We start from the raw sequence: 16,297 nt of genomic DNA on the forward strand, positions 1-16,297 counted from the left end.
CCTAACAATGTCCTGTAAAAATCCAACACCTACCCCTACCTGTCCTTTTCAACACACTGTCCTGCCCCTAATCCCTTCTGATTGTTAATCTAAGATTCTGCCTCTGTGTTGTTGTATTTCAACTGCACTAAGTAATTAGCTCTTATGACCTGTACGAACAGTGCTGTTGCACACATCATAAAAAAGCAGACACTGAGAACATGAACTGCCCAGTATCAGGACATGTCAGAGATAAAACAAAGTCTTTGGCATCCAAGTCTCTGTCCTTAAGATTTATTTGGGTTTGATATACAAACAGGGCAAGTATAAAAAACCCCAGACAATTAACTAAAACCTGGCAAGTGGCATTCAAGCACAGCATTGAGCACTGCTGGCCTCATCTAGCAATGTAAGCAACCATTTGGATACAAACTGTTCAGCTACAAAGTGGCTGCTTGTTTTTTCACAGGTTCCCCCCTCAGATCTGCACAGAATTGCTCTCTTCCTAGGAAGTCTGCTGATACTGCCATAGTGGATACTGCTGTCTGCAGGCTCGATAGGAAAAGGGGAAATGCATCTGAAAGCATGTCTGGAAAGGGTAAATCTTACTCTCTCTGACCCTGTCAAGCCTGCTCAAGGTCACAGAGAGTAAAATTCTTTTCACCTGCACTTTTCACTAGCTGGCCTGTGTACACACTGTGAATTTCAGTCCAATTCTCAACTGAAAGCAACCACATCAAAAAAATCTGTCATCACAACTGTCCCTTTTATTAAAGGCAGTTTCAAAGCCTATCTAATCAGAAACTTGCTTTTTAATTCCCAAGGGTTCAGGGAGACATAACCAAGGAATTACAGATAACTAAAACACTGGTATGTTCAGCAGAGCTAGTCAGCATGCAGTGTTAATCTAGGAGCTGATTATACTGCAAGGAACTTGGTCACATTGTAGCAATTTGTGCTGTTTTGCGCTAAAGCATTCAATTCTTAGGTTAGTGATTAATTGATGCTTTAAGAATTTTTGATACTTAAAGAATTAAAGAATTTGTTGCCTGCACTTCCAATGTTCTTTACAATGTGAAAAGTAAAATGAAGCAAAAGGAACATTCCCACACCTACTAAACCTGAAAATCCCAACAACTGGAGGCCAAACAGCTGATGTTACATTATCCAGATAAAACCAAATGCTTGTGTCTCTCTCATTCCATTCATGCACTCTGCTGAAAATTGAAGAGAACTAGGACAGAAGGACTTACGTGCTTGTGTCCTGCACCAAGCCAGGCATGTTTTCTCTGTTGTAGTAGCTATAGCATTGATCACATACACGGGACAGATTTTCTCTGCAAGGTTCTATTTCCATTTTCTTGGTGGAGCAAGAGCTGCACACCAGTCTGCCACAGCGCCTGCAGTGATGGCGCCTGTTAAACTAAGCAAGAGGTCATCGATGAGCCACAAAGAGAATTTACTTTCCACAGGAGGAAAGTCTCCTCCTGTGTCTCTCTCCACTCGTGAGTAAACTTATTTCATTTGAAGTGAGGTAATCCCATGCAGGATAAGGCTTTTCAGAATTACACAGTGATTGATTCTCCCTGTTAAAATGCCTTTTTAAGAAAGCATAGCAAAGGGAAAAAAAAAAATCAAACCCTAAAGCCAGAGGTCAGTATTTAAAATATGTTTGCAGCAGCCTTGGGAAAGCTAACTGGGAAAGCTTGGGAAATTGGGAAATTTAAATTACTTAAATTATCCCAGTTTTGACCACAAAGCTGATTAGATCACGTCCTGGAAAAGTTAAGAGCTCTAGACTGTTTTTCTGATACTATTGTAAAAATTTCCAAATTCAAAAGCAACAGGTACTTTTAGGAAAACAGTACTGTTTCTAAGCAATGGAAGATAAAAGACTGCCACACCTGCAAAATCAAAAATTAATGTTCTCCCTTAGAGCACCAAGGCTGTTGCTCAAGTACTCTGTGAAACAATAGTTTTTAGAAAACCAGCAGCAAAGATTTAATCTTCTATACTTGTAATCTGAATCATATAGTGATCATGTTATTTCTTGCCAGCAGAGTCAACTAGAAAACCTTTTGGAATATTAATACTGCTGCTGTTACACATTTTTGAGATCCCATAGTTGTCTTCTTTCTGATGGCCAGATATCCTCTTTAGGCTCTATCACTTCATGGAACTCTGCAAGGAGCTAACTGTTGCCAGTCTCCTCGCCACTCTAAATAGAAACCAATGGTTAAATACCAAAGGACTAGCAATTTTATTGAGCCCATGGCGATGCAGACAAACCTGCTAAAGTAATTCGGGTCTTTCAGGAAACAGACTATGAGGAAGTGCTCATATTAAGGTCACAGTTCTAGGAATGTCTGTACTTTGTTTTTGCTCCTTACCATAGTGAAGCGCTCAGTTTTGCAAACCATACATATCGTTTCAGTGTCATCAGGTATCCATTCTTGCTTTGGTGGTGGCTTCTCAGGAGGCACAAATTCTTGAGGAAACAAGTTCTGCTGCAGGCTTCTGTCTCTGGGACTTGCAGATATGGTTACACCTGAAAATGAGCCATGCCAAGAAAAATATGGAATGGGATTTAAGCTGTTTAATAGAGGCTCAAGTACCAGAAAACACCATGAGTCAATGAGACTGTAAGATCTTTCTGTCTCACAAGATGACTACTACCATTACCTTTCAGCTAGGCATGGCAGAATAACATTGTATAAGGAATATATATGCTTTAAACTAAGATTGTAAACTTATAGCACCTCAAGGCTGACAAGCAAGAAAAAGCACTTAGAAAGAGACCTTTACTGCAACAATGTACAGAGAGGTATAAGACATGTCAACGTCTGTTCTTGTATCACATGCAGAGATTCGGAGGAAGAAAAAAAATACCATAGCCACTGGATACCAAAACACAATACAGAATAAAATAGAATTTGAGGTATGCACAGTGTTGACATTCCCAGAAACTGGGAGTTTCCTTTGTTATCTCAGGAGAGATGTGGTGTGGCTAGCAACAGCCTAGCTCTACCTATTCTGGTCACCTTTACAATCTACTGTGAGGAAATCAGTTCACAGAGGCAGAAATTTAAGTGTGGCCCTTGGGATCTTCAACCACAGCAATGAAATACTTATTGAATGAAGTCTACAGTATTAGATAGGCTTTTAGTTTATATGACGTGAATCAGTTACTCAACAGGTTAATTAAAAAGTTCAATGTGTCACTGCAGCCCTTCAAGCCACCTTCTGTGTACATGCATATTAAACTAAAGAAGAACAAAAATCTCCATTTCACTAAAGCTAACTCATTTTCATTTAAGTATATACCAGATTCCAAACATGGTCCATTAAAGGACCATGCATTCAAGTTTTTTTAACAGGATAGACATATTAGGCTGACCATTATAAGAAAAAACTGAAGAGCTACACAACCGAATCCAAAACACTGCTGTCACTTCATGAAAGCAAGAAGAGTCTTCAGGATACAGACGCAGGAAATAATTCAGACACCCTACACTGTAGATCAGGATATCGTTCTGCAGTTCTAGTTCAGACCCATCACTTGCTAAGAATCATCATCCTTGGAGGTTTGAGGATATTCTGTTAGTTGTTCCCTGAGAGCACACACAGACTGCATCTCTTGCACAAGTTGCTGAACAAAATCTTCTGTTTTTCTTATCTCCCTTTTCATCATGATCATCATTGCTATATCTTAGTTGATTTCAGTTATTAAACTCTCCTTACCTCAACCCACAGGTTTTACCCTTTTCAGAATCTCCTTTACATCCCACCTGTGAAGGGGCCGGGGGAGAAATGATCAAGCAGCTGTAGTTGCTGCTGAGGTTAAATCCCAACAGGCACCAAGGTCTTAACCTTACCAGTAACGCTGACAGGAGATAATTCTGATGATCCTGGTTTAGACAATGTTTCACACTCCAACACCTGATTGAGACTCTCTTGAATACGTGTCAGAGAATCTAGGACAAAGGGAAGAAAGGGGGAAAAACAATCAGAGGACAATACTGATCAATTTATCTATCTGTTTTCAAGAAGATTAGAGGAATCCATTCACAGGACTATGTAAATTCAGCACAATACAGGACTACCTATGGAATTACATATTACTGTCCACATGCAAATTAGTCCACAGCAAGTAATGCAAAACTGTATAAAATTCAATTACCTAAAAAACAAAGAAAGGGATCCTTATCAAAGCAAGGGAGTAATGATCACAATAGGAACAATACAGCAGAGATGTGAAAACAATTGATTAATACAAGATGCTCATGGCAAATATTAAATGATTCACATTGCAGTGGAAGAACACACATATTTGCAGAATTATGGATCATTTGGCAGGAAGAGATAGATAAGTCTGATGCTTTTATGTACCAAGAGCTTTGTCTAAATCACAAAATCAAGTCAACACCTGGAAACTGGCATAATGAAAATTGGTACCACATCAGGAGGTACAAATAGAGATAGATACAGAACCATATCTTTTTAATACAGTGACACAGGAGCATTGGAATGGATCTGCAGCACCCTCTGCTGTTCCAGTTCTAAAATCTTAAAAGAAGCCAAGTGCACGAGACTCAAAGACAACATGAATGAGAAGGGATTGGCAAGACAGAAAGCAGAACCATAACAAGACTGTTAAACAGAACTATGAGTCTAGAAGCTTTCTATATGAAAAAGCAATAGGACTCTGGTAGGAGGGGATACTACAGAAGACTAAATCCCATTCTACTTGAGGGAAGATGTAGCTGGCTGCAGGCTTTAGAAGTGCTGAAGTTGTCAGTGACCGCATTGAACAGGAGTAAAATAAAACTGATCAATATTATACAAGAAAAGAAACCTCAATAAGGAACAACAGAGAAAAAAGTCTAAGAAACTTTTGGAGCAGTTGGTCCTTGAAAACCTCTATTTACAAGAAAGGTAAAGACTTTAAGGACACATACTGGGCTGGAGGGAGACTGAAGGCACACACATCTAAAAAAAGTTATGCCACGATTGCTGAAATTATTCTGGGAGGATTTTGGCCCTTCTTTCCCAAACGAAATCCAGCATTCTGATAGTTACCTGATCTCTTTTCTTTTAATGTGAAAGGGAAGTTGAGAGCTTTTTCTGCATACTTGGAAAGCAAATTGTCAATGTCTTCTACATTAAAACCAATTTCCTGCCCAGCTAAAAGCTGGTGCAGTGTCTGCACAGCTTCAGCTACCCAGTCCACCTTCATATTCATGAGGAGCTGTTCCAACATAAGCAGTGGCTTTGAGGAGAGGTGGAAGTAGTTAACACGGGAGAGCTCAGGCAGAGTCAGCAGCACCTGAGACACACAAAAAAATAGTATCATAGAATTACACACCTTTAAGTCTGTGAGATCAAAGACAAGAAACTAGAGCAGAGAATGGAATGACAGGTGGAGGTCAAAAAAAGGAGGTGGGTGTTCTCAGGCCAATTCCCACTTCTGTTACAAACTTACTGAGAGGATTTGCAGACTCACTTAGCTTCCACTTCCCCTTCTATAAAATACTGCCTCATTTCAGAGACTATGGAAGAGTGAAAAAAACTTTTGTAACCCTGTGACAAGTATGTTGTAGCACAGTACAGCACATTCTCTTATTAAAATAAACTTATAAAAAGCATATTAGCCCAATGCTTATCCTCCTATCATTTGAGGAACTGTTAAGAGGCAAAATAAGAGCAATTCTCCTCTAGATTAATACAGATTCTTTTCAAATTAAGTCATATCTTCAGAAGGAACAAGTAAGGAAACAGGCAGCCCAGCAAAATACTGTTGTGGCACACACTGGAGCAAGCTGCTGTCTACAGTCCTACACCAGAACAGACATTAACAAAAACACTGCATTTTGTTTACATGTAATGCATTCAGCTAAGGTGATCTGCTGATTAATGCATCTATTCCCAGGCTGAGCACAGAATCTGTGTGACTTCTGTAAAGGCAGTGGCCATCCAGAAAGGGTAGTGATACTCTCCACCTCTGGAAGGCACTTGGGAGAAACATGAAGTCAAAAAACCACCATAAGGGTGGGCATAGGTAGGACACCTGGTGTTACTGATACAGAGAGTAAGCTGAGGATATTTTCTTCTTCACTTGGGACAAAGACATCAACTGTTCTGATAAACTCCACAATTTCATTTTATTCCACCCTATCCTCTTTCAGCTCAGTGCGTGTTCCTCCACTCCCCACAGTTCATACGCAAGACTGCTTTGTTCATAATATGGAACTGCAAAAGTGGAGAAAGAAAAGAGAAGCTTTAAGTCATCTCTAACTTCCCTTTGGATCTTGAGACTCCAGATCTTAAACTCAATGTGGTAAGAATGCTCTGGTAAAACCTGCAGGCTTTTTATATTATGGAAATACTATGCATTACAAAATTACTTATACAGTTATTTATTGCTGTTAATCCCTCAAAGCAGGGGTTTTACTGACCTTTGATCCTACATAGAGTGCCTGGATTTCATTCCGGCGTGCTGTTGTCAGGCTGGCATAGAAGTGAGCTGTGAGGTAATCAGCCAAGAAGTGAGAGGCTGCCAAGCTCGGATGCTGGTCAAGGGACTGTTCACTGATGGCAAGGCAAACACCAGGGTCTTCGATTCTTTGTAAAAGCTACAAAACCAAATAAAACACACAAAACCCTACAACACTCCTGGAAGGCAGCCTTCTGTTCATGACAGTTTATTACCCTACAGTGTTCCAGAAAGCAAATTAATTCACTCTCCAAGTGACAGTTACATCATTATTAAAACCAAAAATGTTCACACCACTAATTTGGGCACTGAAGCACAGCTGACTAATTTATGTTGTTAGTTTCACTTCTGATTCTTCTGCTTAAGCATCACTGACATGTTTCATTATGATTTTTTAAATGAAAGAAGCCTTGTATTTCCATGTAAGTGACATTTATACTATTAGGTCCAAGAACTAAATTGCCAAGCTGGATTTTTACTTAAGGAGAACAGGGGAGAGCTAGGAATCTAAAAGCTTATCTAAGCAAGCAACATCTCTTAAGGGTGGAACCAAAAAGCCCGTGAAAACACACACAGTGAAGGCAGGGAAAACAGCTGTCGACTTATGTGATCTGTGGATATGAGGCTGAGAGTGTCTTGCTATTACCTGCAGTGCCTTTTCCATGTCTCCCATCTCCAGTAAGTGGAGAAGGTGCTCACGGTGAAGATTGATCAAGTCTTCTCTTGGTACAGGATACAAGTGTCCCCACTCCTCACACAATTCATAATCCTAAAGAATTAAGGAAAAAAAAAGTAAAAACCTTCCCCATACAGTTGTTTCTCCAAAAGTTCTGATCAAGAGATTCTGTAGCTTAGACTCCTCTCCCAGATAAAAAAAAAATAATTACATTGACAAGGGAAGATGATGGCAAATTTTGTCAGTCACAGCCTGCATTTAAAATACCTTGTTTACCTTCCAGTAAACAAGTTAGCTTTTCAGAAAGACATTTAAAGACAGACAGATTTACAATATCAGCATTTACCTAATAATCAAATTTGTATTATGACCAAAGTTATACTATTCTAAAATCTTCAAAATTTTAAAAGAAAAGAACAGGTTATTTATCAGAGTAAGAGTTTTAACAAAAACTTAAGCATTAGTAACTACAAGTAAATATTGATATTCAACACAGATCTGTATTTGCTTCTGTAGCACAGAGCTGAGTAAATGAATCCTTCCTCCCCACTGATTATTGTTTTAACATACTATTCCAATGAATTTATTTACTCAAAGTTTCATGTATTCTAATTCAACAAAATTCACATAATGATGTGTGATTCACATAATACCTTTGCTTTAAGAATGATACTCATCACAGCCTGGGGGTCATCAGTGCAGGCTTTTTTCAGATCCTGCCAGTCATTCCACAATGGTTCATTTTGCACATTCAAAATCTGAAAAAGTTAATATAGAGTAGCGCAAATTCTTGAATTTTAATTTATGGCAATCAGTAGCCTAAGAAAACAGCTAAGCTGATCACATCAAGAGCTGCCTCACAGGATGAAAATGTCAAAAAGAAGACCCATGTTTATCTCTAGCCCTCTTCAGGCCCTCTAGAGATAGATGATGTAATGCCCTTGCACTCCAAAAAACCCTCCACAGTTTTCACAGATGTGAGTCTTTAAAACACATTTATAAGGGAAGGTTTTTGAAAGATTAGATGGCAATAATTATGGATGTAAAAGTGCATGTTTACTGCAGACATTGCTGGCACTAACAGAGAGACAACTCAGCTGCCAGTTAGCAGAACTCCCACCAGACAGAACTCAGCAGGGAAAGCTACTTATTTTTCTGTTTGGCTTTTCAGTCTGTGCTGACCTCCAGGCCAGCCTGTCTGACTTAACCTGGGTATATGCACAATGCTGCAGTCAGAACTGACTGCAATACAAACTTGCTCCTTGGACCACTAGTCTTGTTAATTACCTGCATTTCTCAAACTTGTAAAATGATTAACTGCCATGGAAAGCTTCCAGAGCCACTAGAATCTGTATAGAATGGAAAATACTTTGCAAAACAATCAGATTCACACAAATATTTATATCTAAATGTGTTTGCAGGCCTGAATGCTAATAGGCGAGTGGAAAAGTTATGAAGGACAGAAGCTGAGTGTTAATTGGCTGCTATAGTACTTCACATGAACTGTTTTGGATAAAAGACTTGAAAAGCTCTCATGATCAAAAAAGAACCAAGGGCTAAATCTTTTCAGAGAGCAAACAATATTTGCTTCCCGCTGCCTATTTCATCTCTCTGGTTACTTGAAGAATGACTTTGTACCTTTTGATAAACCAGAAGTTCTTTCTTCCTGCTCTGCAGATTGGCTTTTAGTTCATGAGGTATGCCCAGATCAGAAACGCAGTAAGCTAGAATTTCCAAACAGGCATCAAGGGGCCACTTGTCCAGACAGCGCAGGGCCAGTCTACTTCTCAACACTGCATTTTTTACTGGAAACAAGTATTGCCAGCCATCCTTATCTGTGGAGGAAACAAAACACTAATCTGAAATTCAGTTTCTACAATTCAGAAATTCAGAAAACAAAAAAATCCTTATCCTTGCTGGATCACATCAACAAAAGAAACACTGACAGGGCTGAAAAATCTTTGTAAGAGTCATCCCAAGCATCAAATTTTTGGGAAACATCCAAAGTTAGCATGAGATACTATTCAGACTCCAAAAGGCACCTTTCACAGATCACATCATCCATGCAGGACAATGACACTGCTGTAAGAGGTGTTTCATTAACGGTACAATGATTACTGTGCCCCGGTGTATTCGGCTCCTCACAAAAATAAGACCACAGATGCATTCCAGTTCTCTTGTACTGAATTGATCTTGATTTGCACATTTGTGAAACAGAAACAACAGCATCAGAGAAAGCAAATTCAGGATGAAGAAAGGAAAATTACCTATTTCCATCTCTGGATTTGCCCAAGGACCACTACTTTAGTTTCTATGTCTTGACCCAGGCTACATTCTTTATTTAAAAAAAAAAAAAAAAGGAAAAAAAGCCTGACTTAATCTTTCTTACCTTCAGCAGCTGCACAACTCAGCACAGCATCCTTTACACTGACCACTTCCTCCACATCCTGACTGTACAGATCCAAGACCTTCAGAGCTCTGTCCCAATCCTTTGCCGCAAGAGCTTGTTCAAAGACTCCCATTAAAACTTTAACAGCTGTGGTGGAATGTAATCCTAGGAGAACCAGAGACATGTATGCCTTGCCAGACAAGACAGCAGCCAAACTGCTACCTTCCTCTTGATTCCGAAGCGGGTCAAACATAGCAAGAAGAAATCGTTCCAATATTGGGAACTCCTTCAACAACGCCTCACACTCCCTGGAAATCTGTTCCAAGCTTAAGGGCACCTCCCGTTTGCCCCGAAATTCCATCCAAGACAAGCTTGATTTGTGAATTTTATGTATATTAGATGCACTTAGACATGCCACTGTAGCCATTAGCTTTGACTGAGACTTCAGGAAGTCCAAGGAGGAGGCAGTGAGTGTGTGCTGGCTCAAGTCATTCAGAGAGGATGAGGCTTGAGTGGAGATATCCTCAGAGGTCACTGCAGAATTGTGAATAGGTATTTCAACATCTGGCAGGCAGTGGTAGGCACACTGGTATGTCAAGTTGCTGATGTTTGTCAGAAGAGACTTTGCCTGGCTGTTTTGCCTTGCACTGCACAAGGACAGTGGTTCACAGCAAGAGTTAACAATGACTTGCTGCACATTCAGGTTCAACTCTTCTTTAGCCAAGAGAGAAGAAAGCCTGTAGGATTGACAACAGAACCAGCTTACCCAGCACATATAAAAGGTACTTTATAATTACATATTTTCATAAATCTTCCAAATGCTTTGAGAACACAAGCCCCCTAATATTCTTCACAGGTACATGCACAAGAAGATTACATATACTTAACTCAGAGTTTATGCTGCCATTGCTTTACAGAAAGGGTACTTATTCCTCAAACATTGACTTTTACCTAAATGCAAGCTACTAAAACAGTTCACCAATAGCGCTCGTCTTTTTAAAAGCTACCTCTTCAAATCAGACAGTTTCCATGCCAATCTAATTTAGTAGTTGCAATGGAAGGAGTCTAGTTTATCCAGTTTACCTGCTGACAAGGGCAAGAGTCATGCCCAGTATTCTTAGTTACATCTACCGGCCTACTTTATTGTATTACATTGATGAGCTGCAAGTGTGCTCCTCCGAACTGTCACACAGTTAAAAAAAAAAAAAATCCACATAATTTCACTCTCACTTCACAACAGATAGTAGTTGTTAAAAATATGGAGCCACTATTCTCCCAGTCAAAAATTTTCAGGTTGATGGAGAAGGCACTAACAAAGCTCCTCCCTGCACACCAATCCTTGCAGCATCAAGTGATCAGCTGGTGGGACACAGCAGGCTGTACCACCTGTGGTAAGTAGCCAAAGAACTTAATCATGGCTGAGGTAGAAGTCATCAATACCAAAATAACCTACAGGAGTACATAATCTGAAAAGCACTGACCTGTCAGGATGAACTTGTCTCTCAAAAATAAGCTGGGAAAGCAGCTGAGACGGACTCTGCTGTAACAGTATGAAAGGGTTTCCCACTTTCACTTCTGCAGATACATCTTAGAGAAAAAAACACCAGAATATTTATTATAATACAAACACATTAGTTGAACACACTAGCCAACTTTTATTTTAGGAATATAAATTTTAAGGCCCTGAGTCTAATAAATTCACAGAGGTCTAAATTCACATTAGAATGATAAAATCCAGAGTAAATTGCAAGGCATTTGTGATTATGATATACCTCTCAATCTCGTCAACATTATGGTGGACATATTACCAAAACAGGTAGAGTAGAGACTCTTCAGCCTTTAAACAAGATCTAGGTTCAAAAAGTTTAGAAACTCTACTTAAACTTTCACCAAAATATGTATTTATGGTGAGAAGCAGAAAACATGCAGAATTATTTTCTGATGAGTCTGTGGATGTAGATTGATGAGTCCATGCTCTGTCAAAGTCAGTTAGCAAGGGCAGAGGGAACTCACAGGTGTCCAGGTACTTTTACGAAGGAGTGAAACCCTGGCCACTATTGCTGGAAAGCATTTGTATCCACTACTGAGTTATGCCAAGTAACTTTGGACACATTCTCCTAAGTTTACCTTTTCCTTTTATTTTCCAATACATTTCCCCCAAACTCACCCAGCCCTTGAGTATTTTTGTGCAATTTTTGGCTTTGTCAGCCAGTGAGGACTAAATCATGTCTATGCAGAAGTTACGGTTGGCATGGCAGTGACCTGAGCTGAACCAGCATGTCTGCAAACAGATCTTTGCCCTTTTTTCTTATCCTCTTGGGAAGGTATTCCCTGAAATCAGTACTGTGGTATTTCACATTAGTGTAGCTCATTTAGTGTCAGCTTTAAAACACTGATAAGCATTTTTACTCCTTGTACAGTGAATTGTTCTGCTCTTCTGACAGCTTTATGTGCTGACGGTACATTCCTTTTCATGGACCACCATCATTTGCTGATTCTATAAAAGAATTCTGCCTGGTTACCCCTGCATGGCCTTCTACATCTCTTTCCTTATCCCTGTGGAGCAGCAAAGTGCTTGCTGCCTCTAAGAAAGCTGTAATTTACACAGTATGCTGATCCACTGGATGCAAAAATCAATCTTGCCCTACAGGGATAATACTAAGAATTTTTGGATGTCAAGGGCTGTTTTGTCTCCACTCTAAGTGGAGTGCAGAGCCTGGATCAGCAGTTAGACCTTCTGTTCTCATTTTCCCACTAACATCAACTATTTTTATGTGAGCTGTGGGTGGCCTAGGTGTTATAAAATAAAAGAAAAAGAAATGTAATGATCAGTTGAAATCAAAAGCACAGGTAGTAGGTACATTTGGCAAGGAACTAATTTTGCACAATTACTTTCCAGAATTAGATCAGATTACACAGTCTGAGTATCTTCACCTAGGCTCAGACTTTGCAGCAGAAACCCCTTACCTAGCTCTGCATTCAAGCTTCGTAACACCACAGCAGCCAGTGTAGTAATGTAGTCAAGGAAGGCCTTCACAAAGTTTGTCTGCATGTTGTTCTCTGGCATGGTTTGGGTATGCTGGTCAAGAGTTCTCAGCAGGAGCTGTGTTTGGTTCCAAACCAGGTGCTTTTCCAGCTCCATTGGCTTGAGAGAGCCCTGCTCCACCAAGGTGCTAAGCAGGCTCCCTTTAGAGTCTGGTTTAAGAGAACAGAGGTATGTCCAAGATTCAAGGATTAAATGTCAAAAAGAAAGGAGGCAGGGGGGAGAGAGAGAGAAATGTTTTAGCTTTATTTCCTCTCTGCAATTATCACTCTCAGTATAAGCATTAGAATTTAATTGTAAACAAGGGAAATTTTTACTATTAGCATTATAATTCAATAGAAAGCAACAGAAATTTCACAGCAGAATAAAACTACAGTTCATCTAAATTGGTAACCACAGCTCTGACAAATTAGAACTATATTAAGGCAGACCTAAAATATATCTTGCTCTGTGCCATTAACATCTATTCTAAAACACAGGTGCTGACCAATTCTTGAGCTCCAAAACATTCAGCTCCTAGAGCTCTCCTAAAATTTTGCTTAGTAAATATTTTAAGAACACAAAAAGCCATTTAGAAATTTGGTGAATAGAAGAAGAGAAACACCAATGCTATATAATGAAGAGAGCTGTAAGAAAGAACAGCTGTGGAAAAGATGAGATGTTTTATGACAGCCCTATGCAAACTGGAAGGTATTATGATATTACAAAGGTTTTGTAAGTTTATCTCCACTTTGTTACAAAAAAAAAGAGAAAGAAGCAAGAGTAAGAATACACCTATTTATCTACAGGGTGCCACATTAAAATACACTTTAAAGAATTCTTTGCTAGGACTGCATAGAAAAAAGACAAATACTGTCTCTGACAAGTTCAGAATCTTAGCTGTGAAAACAAATGTAAAAATTACAGACAAATTTTACCCTTTGCATTTATATTTTTTAAAATATGTATTTATGCATATGTCAAAGAGCATTACTACTGGATTTATTGCTGTCTGGAAAGGCCAAAGAAAAAATTTAGATCCATATATCAATCAGTCTTTATGCTCACAAAAATAACTCACCCACAGAACGTTCAACACAAGTCAGTGCCTCCAGGATATGATCCAGGTTTTGTGATAAAACTATTTCATTAGTAATACTTTCTTCAGTCAAGGTAGGGTAGCAAGCTTGCAGAAGGTCTACAATACTGCATCGAAAATGACTCCCTATTTTCTCATCTGCAACCTCTACAAAGAGAGAGAAAGAAACAGCAGCTATAACAAAGACACAAGTATTTTTGCATAGAAGAAGGCCCACAAAACCAGAAGTATATTATAATACAAAAATCAGAGCATTTCAGATTATTCAGAATTGGGCTCTGGTCATGTTCCCCTTGCCTTTTTTGTCATAAATACTAAGCTAAAAAATGGAAAGTTCAAATTTACATTGCAACAGAAGACAAGATTTTGATTTAAGCACATTTCAACAGAAAGCCTTATCAGCAAAGCATACTACCTGGTCTGGATTGACCTTGTGATGTGCAGGAATAGTTGAGAATTTTACTTATTTGCTGGAGAACTGCTGGAAAACCCTTTACACCATCAGAGTGCAGTAAAACCAAGTCAGTTCGGTGGCCTGGAACAGTCATTTTGCAAAAAGAGACAAAATCAAAGTTAGGAGTGGAAAAAAGAGAAACTAACATGCAAGTACAAAGTGAGATTTAATTAAGACTTGGGTATTAGCACAAACAACAAATGCAACAAATGCATAGAGAGGCATATTCTGTTCCCAGGCCCATGTGGATAAATATAAAAATCAAAAGCCTACCCCGAGTTTCAAGGCTGCTGTAGAGTCTTCTTTCTGCTGTCTCCAGAAGCTGTTTGCATGTCTTCCAAAGACGGCACTGAGTACAAGCTAGGTCAAATGCTGCCATTGCTGAAGGACTGAGGTCCTCAAGAACTTCTCGCAGAGGATCAGTATGCTCCAGCTGGATGTTCCTGATCCAGAAGTTTTCTTGAAGAGTAGGGGCAAGACTTCCAGAAGTTGCAAGCAATTTATCAGTAACATCCGAGATGGAATAAAATACCATACCTACACGTGTCATCAAAAACACACAATCACTGGTTAACAGCAGAATTAGATCAGATCCTGTAATGAGTAACTATTTTTTAATCCTTATAGAAAATATTTCCATAGGTGGCCTGCTTCATGGACCAATCAATTACTGTAGAATGGATGCAACTAACTGGGCATCAACAGCAAATTTTCAGCATTCATAGTCTATTTCTAACTCAAAACCCCACCACTTACCCTTCTAAACAAACGCTACACTCATTTTGACATTATTCAATCTGCTTTCTCATATTTTTCATTTCTCCCCAGCCTTTTGTGAGAACTCAAAAAGCCCAGTCCTTACCAGCTGCTGCTGCATTCCCAATAGCTTGCAGTGTTGAACGGCCACTGCCAGATTTCCTGATGCCTCCAGTGCCATCTGATGATTGATTCTCAATATTGTGTTCCACTCTTGCCATTTCTTCTACTGCCTCTTGGTAACGCTCCATGAAAATCAATTCACCATAGCAAGGGGTAGTCTCCAGATTAAACATCAAAGCCACCTTTCAAATGTAACAACAGATGTAATTACAGAGCATGTCAACGAAGTTTTCAAAAGCCAAAGAGCTTAGTGGGAGGGGCTTTAGAGGAGAAAAAGGAATAAAATAAATACTTTAACTGAAAAACATCCCCCCCACACACACAACAGGCTGAAATGATAGGGTTTTCTCCTAGAGAGTTTAAAGTGTCTGAAAAAAAAAAAAAAGGCTCTCAGAGATGTTTTTCAGTGATTATTACAAAGCTTACCTATTATTTTCTGCAGGACTAGGGTTGAATTAATTTTCATAACCCACACCTTTTGGAATGCCTCTTCACAATTTCAATATACTATGTAATGAGAGATATCTATCAAGTTGCCTCCAAAGTAGACTATTTCAAATAAATTCTTATTCAGCAAAGCATCCCTCCTCAAAATTTAAACACAGAGTAGCTAAGCAGAGCTATGCAAGTTCCTACTATGAAACCAACAACATAAAGCCTGAATGCTTTATCATTGGTGATACTGAAAATCAAGGCAATAATGCAAAACCAAATGCTCCTTTGGCCCTATAAGTAGGGAAAAGATCAAGTGGCATGCCTGAAATCAAACAGAACTAATTGGCTGATGTTAATGCAATGTTTAAGTGATATGAACTGCTCCGGTATGGTTATCTGAAAGTCAGCCAGGTCACAGCCTTTTACAGAAGATCCACTCATTGATGCACTTCAAGATTTTTTTTCAGAGCATCAGCTCAAAAGCCACACAGAGAGAAGTATGCACACCTGTGAGGGAGCAAAGAATCACAAACATGCAGACTGTCAATTTTCAAGTCTTTCTGCCTGTTTTCAATACCACAAATTTAGTTTCAAAACATACCTCCTTCAAATGAAAGTAATCACTTCTTTGGGTAAGGAACACCTTTGTGAGTTTCTGCCATGGCGTTGTAAGTGGAAGAGTGTAATGGTTTTGAAAAACTGATTAAATAAAGCAGTTCAGATGCTGCTTCCTAATGAAATTTCACATGAGCACTTTGTCTTCCTCAGTCAGTTGAAACACTATGCTTGACTAGCTCTCATCAAACATTTGCATGCTTTGAGAACACAGGTGTAGAGAAAGTATTTTCACATAACAAGGCAGAAAAAACCT

General features: G+C 39.2%; 1 protein-coding gene across 6 annotated transcripts in view; it reads right to left on the reverse strand.

The window, feature by feature from the left end:
• The window catches only part of ZFYVE26 (zinc finger FYVE-type containing 26), a 49,459-nt gene that overhangs the window by 17,748 nt on the left and 15,414 nt on the right, over positions 1–16,297 (reverse strand). For all 6 annotated transcript variants that reach the window (XM_086895875.1, XM_086895873.1, XM_086895874.1 and 3 more), the window contains 15 exons: positions 14,975–15,173; positions 14,386–14,649; positions 14,074–14,193; positions 13,641–13,805; positions 12,505–12,732; positions 11,019–11,124; positions 9,538–10,274; positions 8,787–8,983; positions 7,802–7,906; positions 7,119–7,241; positions 6,435–6,611; positions 5,059–5,305; positions 3,855–3,953; positions 2,370–2,527; positions 1,233–1,402 (listed from right to left, as the gene is read on the reverse strand). In XM_086895875.1, coding sequence (XP_086752001.1) covers positions 1,233–1,402; positions 2,370–2,527; positions 3,855–3,953; positions 5,059–5,305; positions 6,435–6,611; positions 7,119–7,241; positions 7,802–7,906; positions 8,787–8,983; positions 9,538–10,274; positions 11,019–11,124; positions 12,505–12,732; positions 13,641–13,805; positions 14,074–14,193; positions 14,386–14,649; positions 14,975–15,173 — 3,095 coding nt within the window. The remainder of the gene's footprint in view (positions 1–1,232; positions 1,403–2,369; positions 2,528–3,854; positions 3,954–5,058; positions 5,306–6,434; positions 6,612–7,118; positions 7,242–7,801; positions 7,907–8,786; positions 8,984–9,537; positions 10,275–11,018; positions 11,125–12,504; positions 12,733–13,640; positions 13,806–14,073; positions 14,194–14,385; positions 14,650–14,974; positions 15,174–16,297) is intronic.

Source organism: Cyanistes caeruleus, chromosome 6, assembly GCF_971803275.1.
Source record: "Cyanistes caeruleus chromosome 6, bCyaCae1.hap1.1, whole genome shotgun sequence".
NCBI classification, from domain to species: domain Eukaryota; kingdom Metazoa; phylum Chordata; class Aves; order Passeriformes; family Paridae; genus Cyanistes; species Cyanistes caeruleus.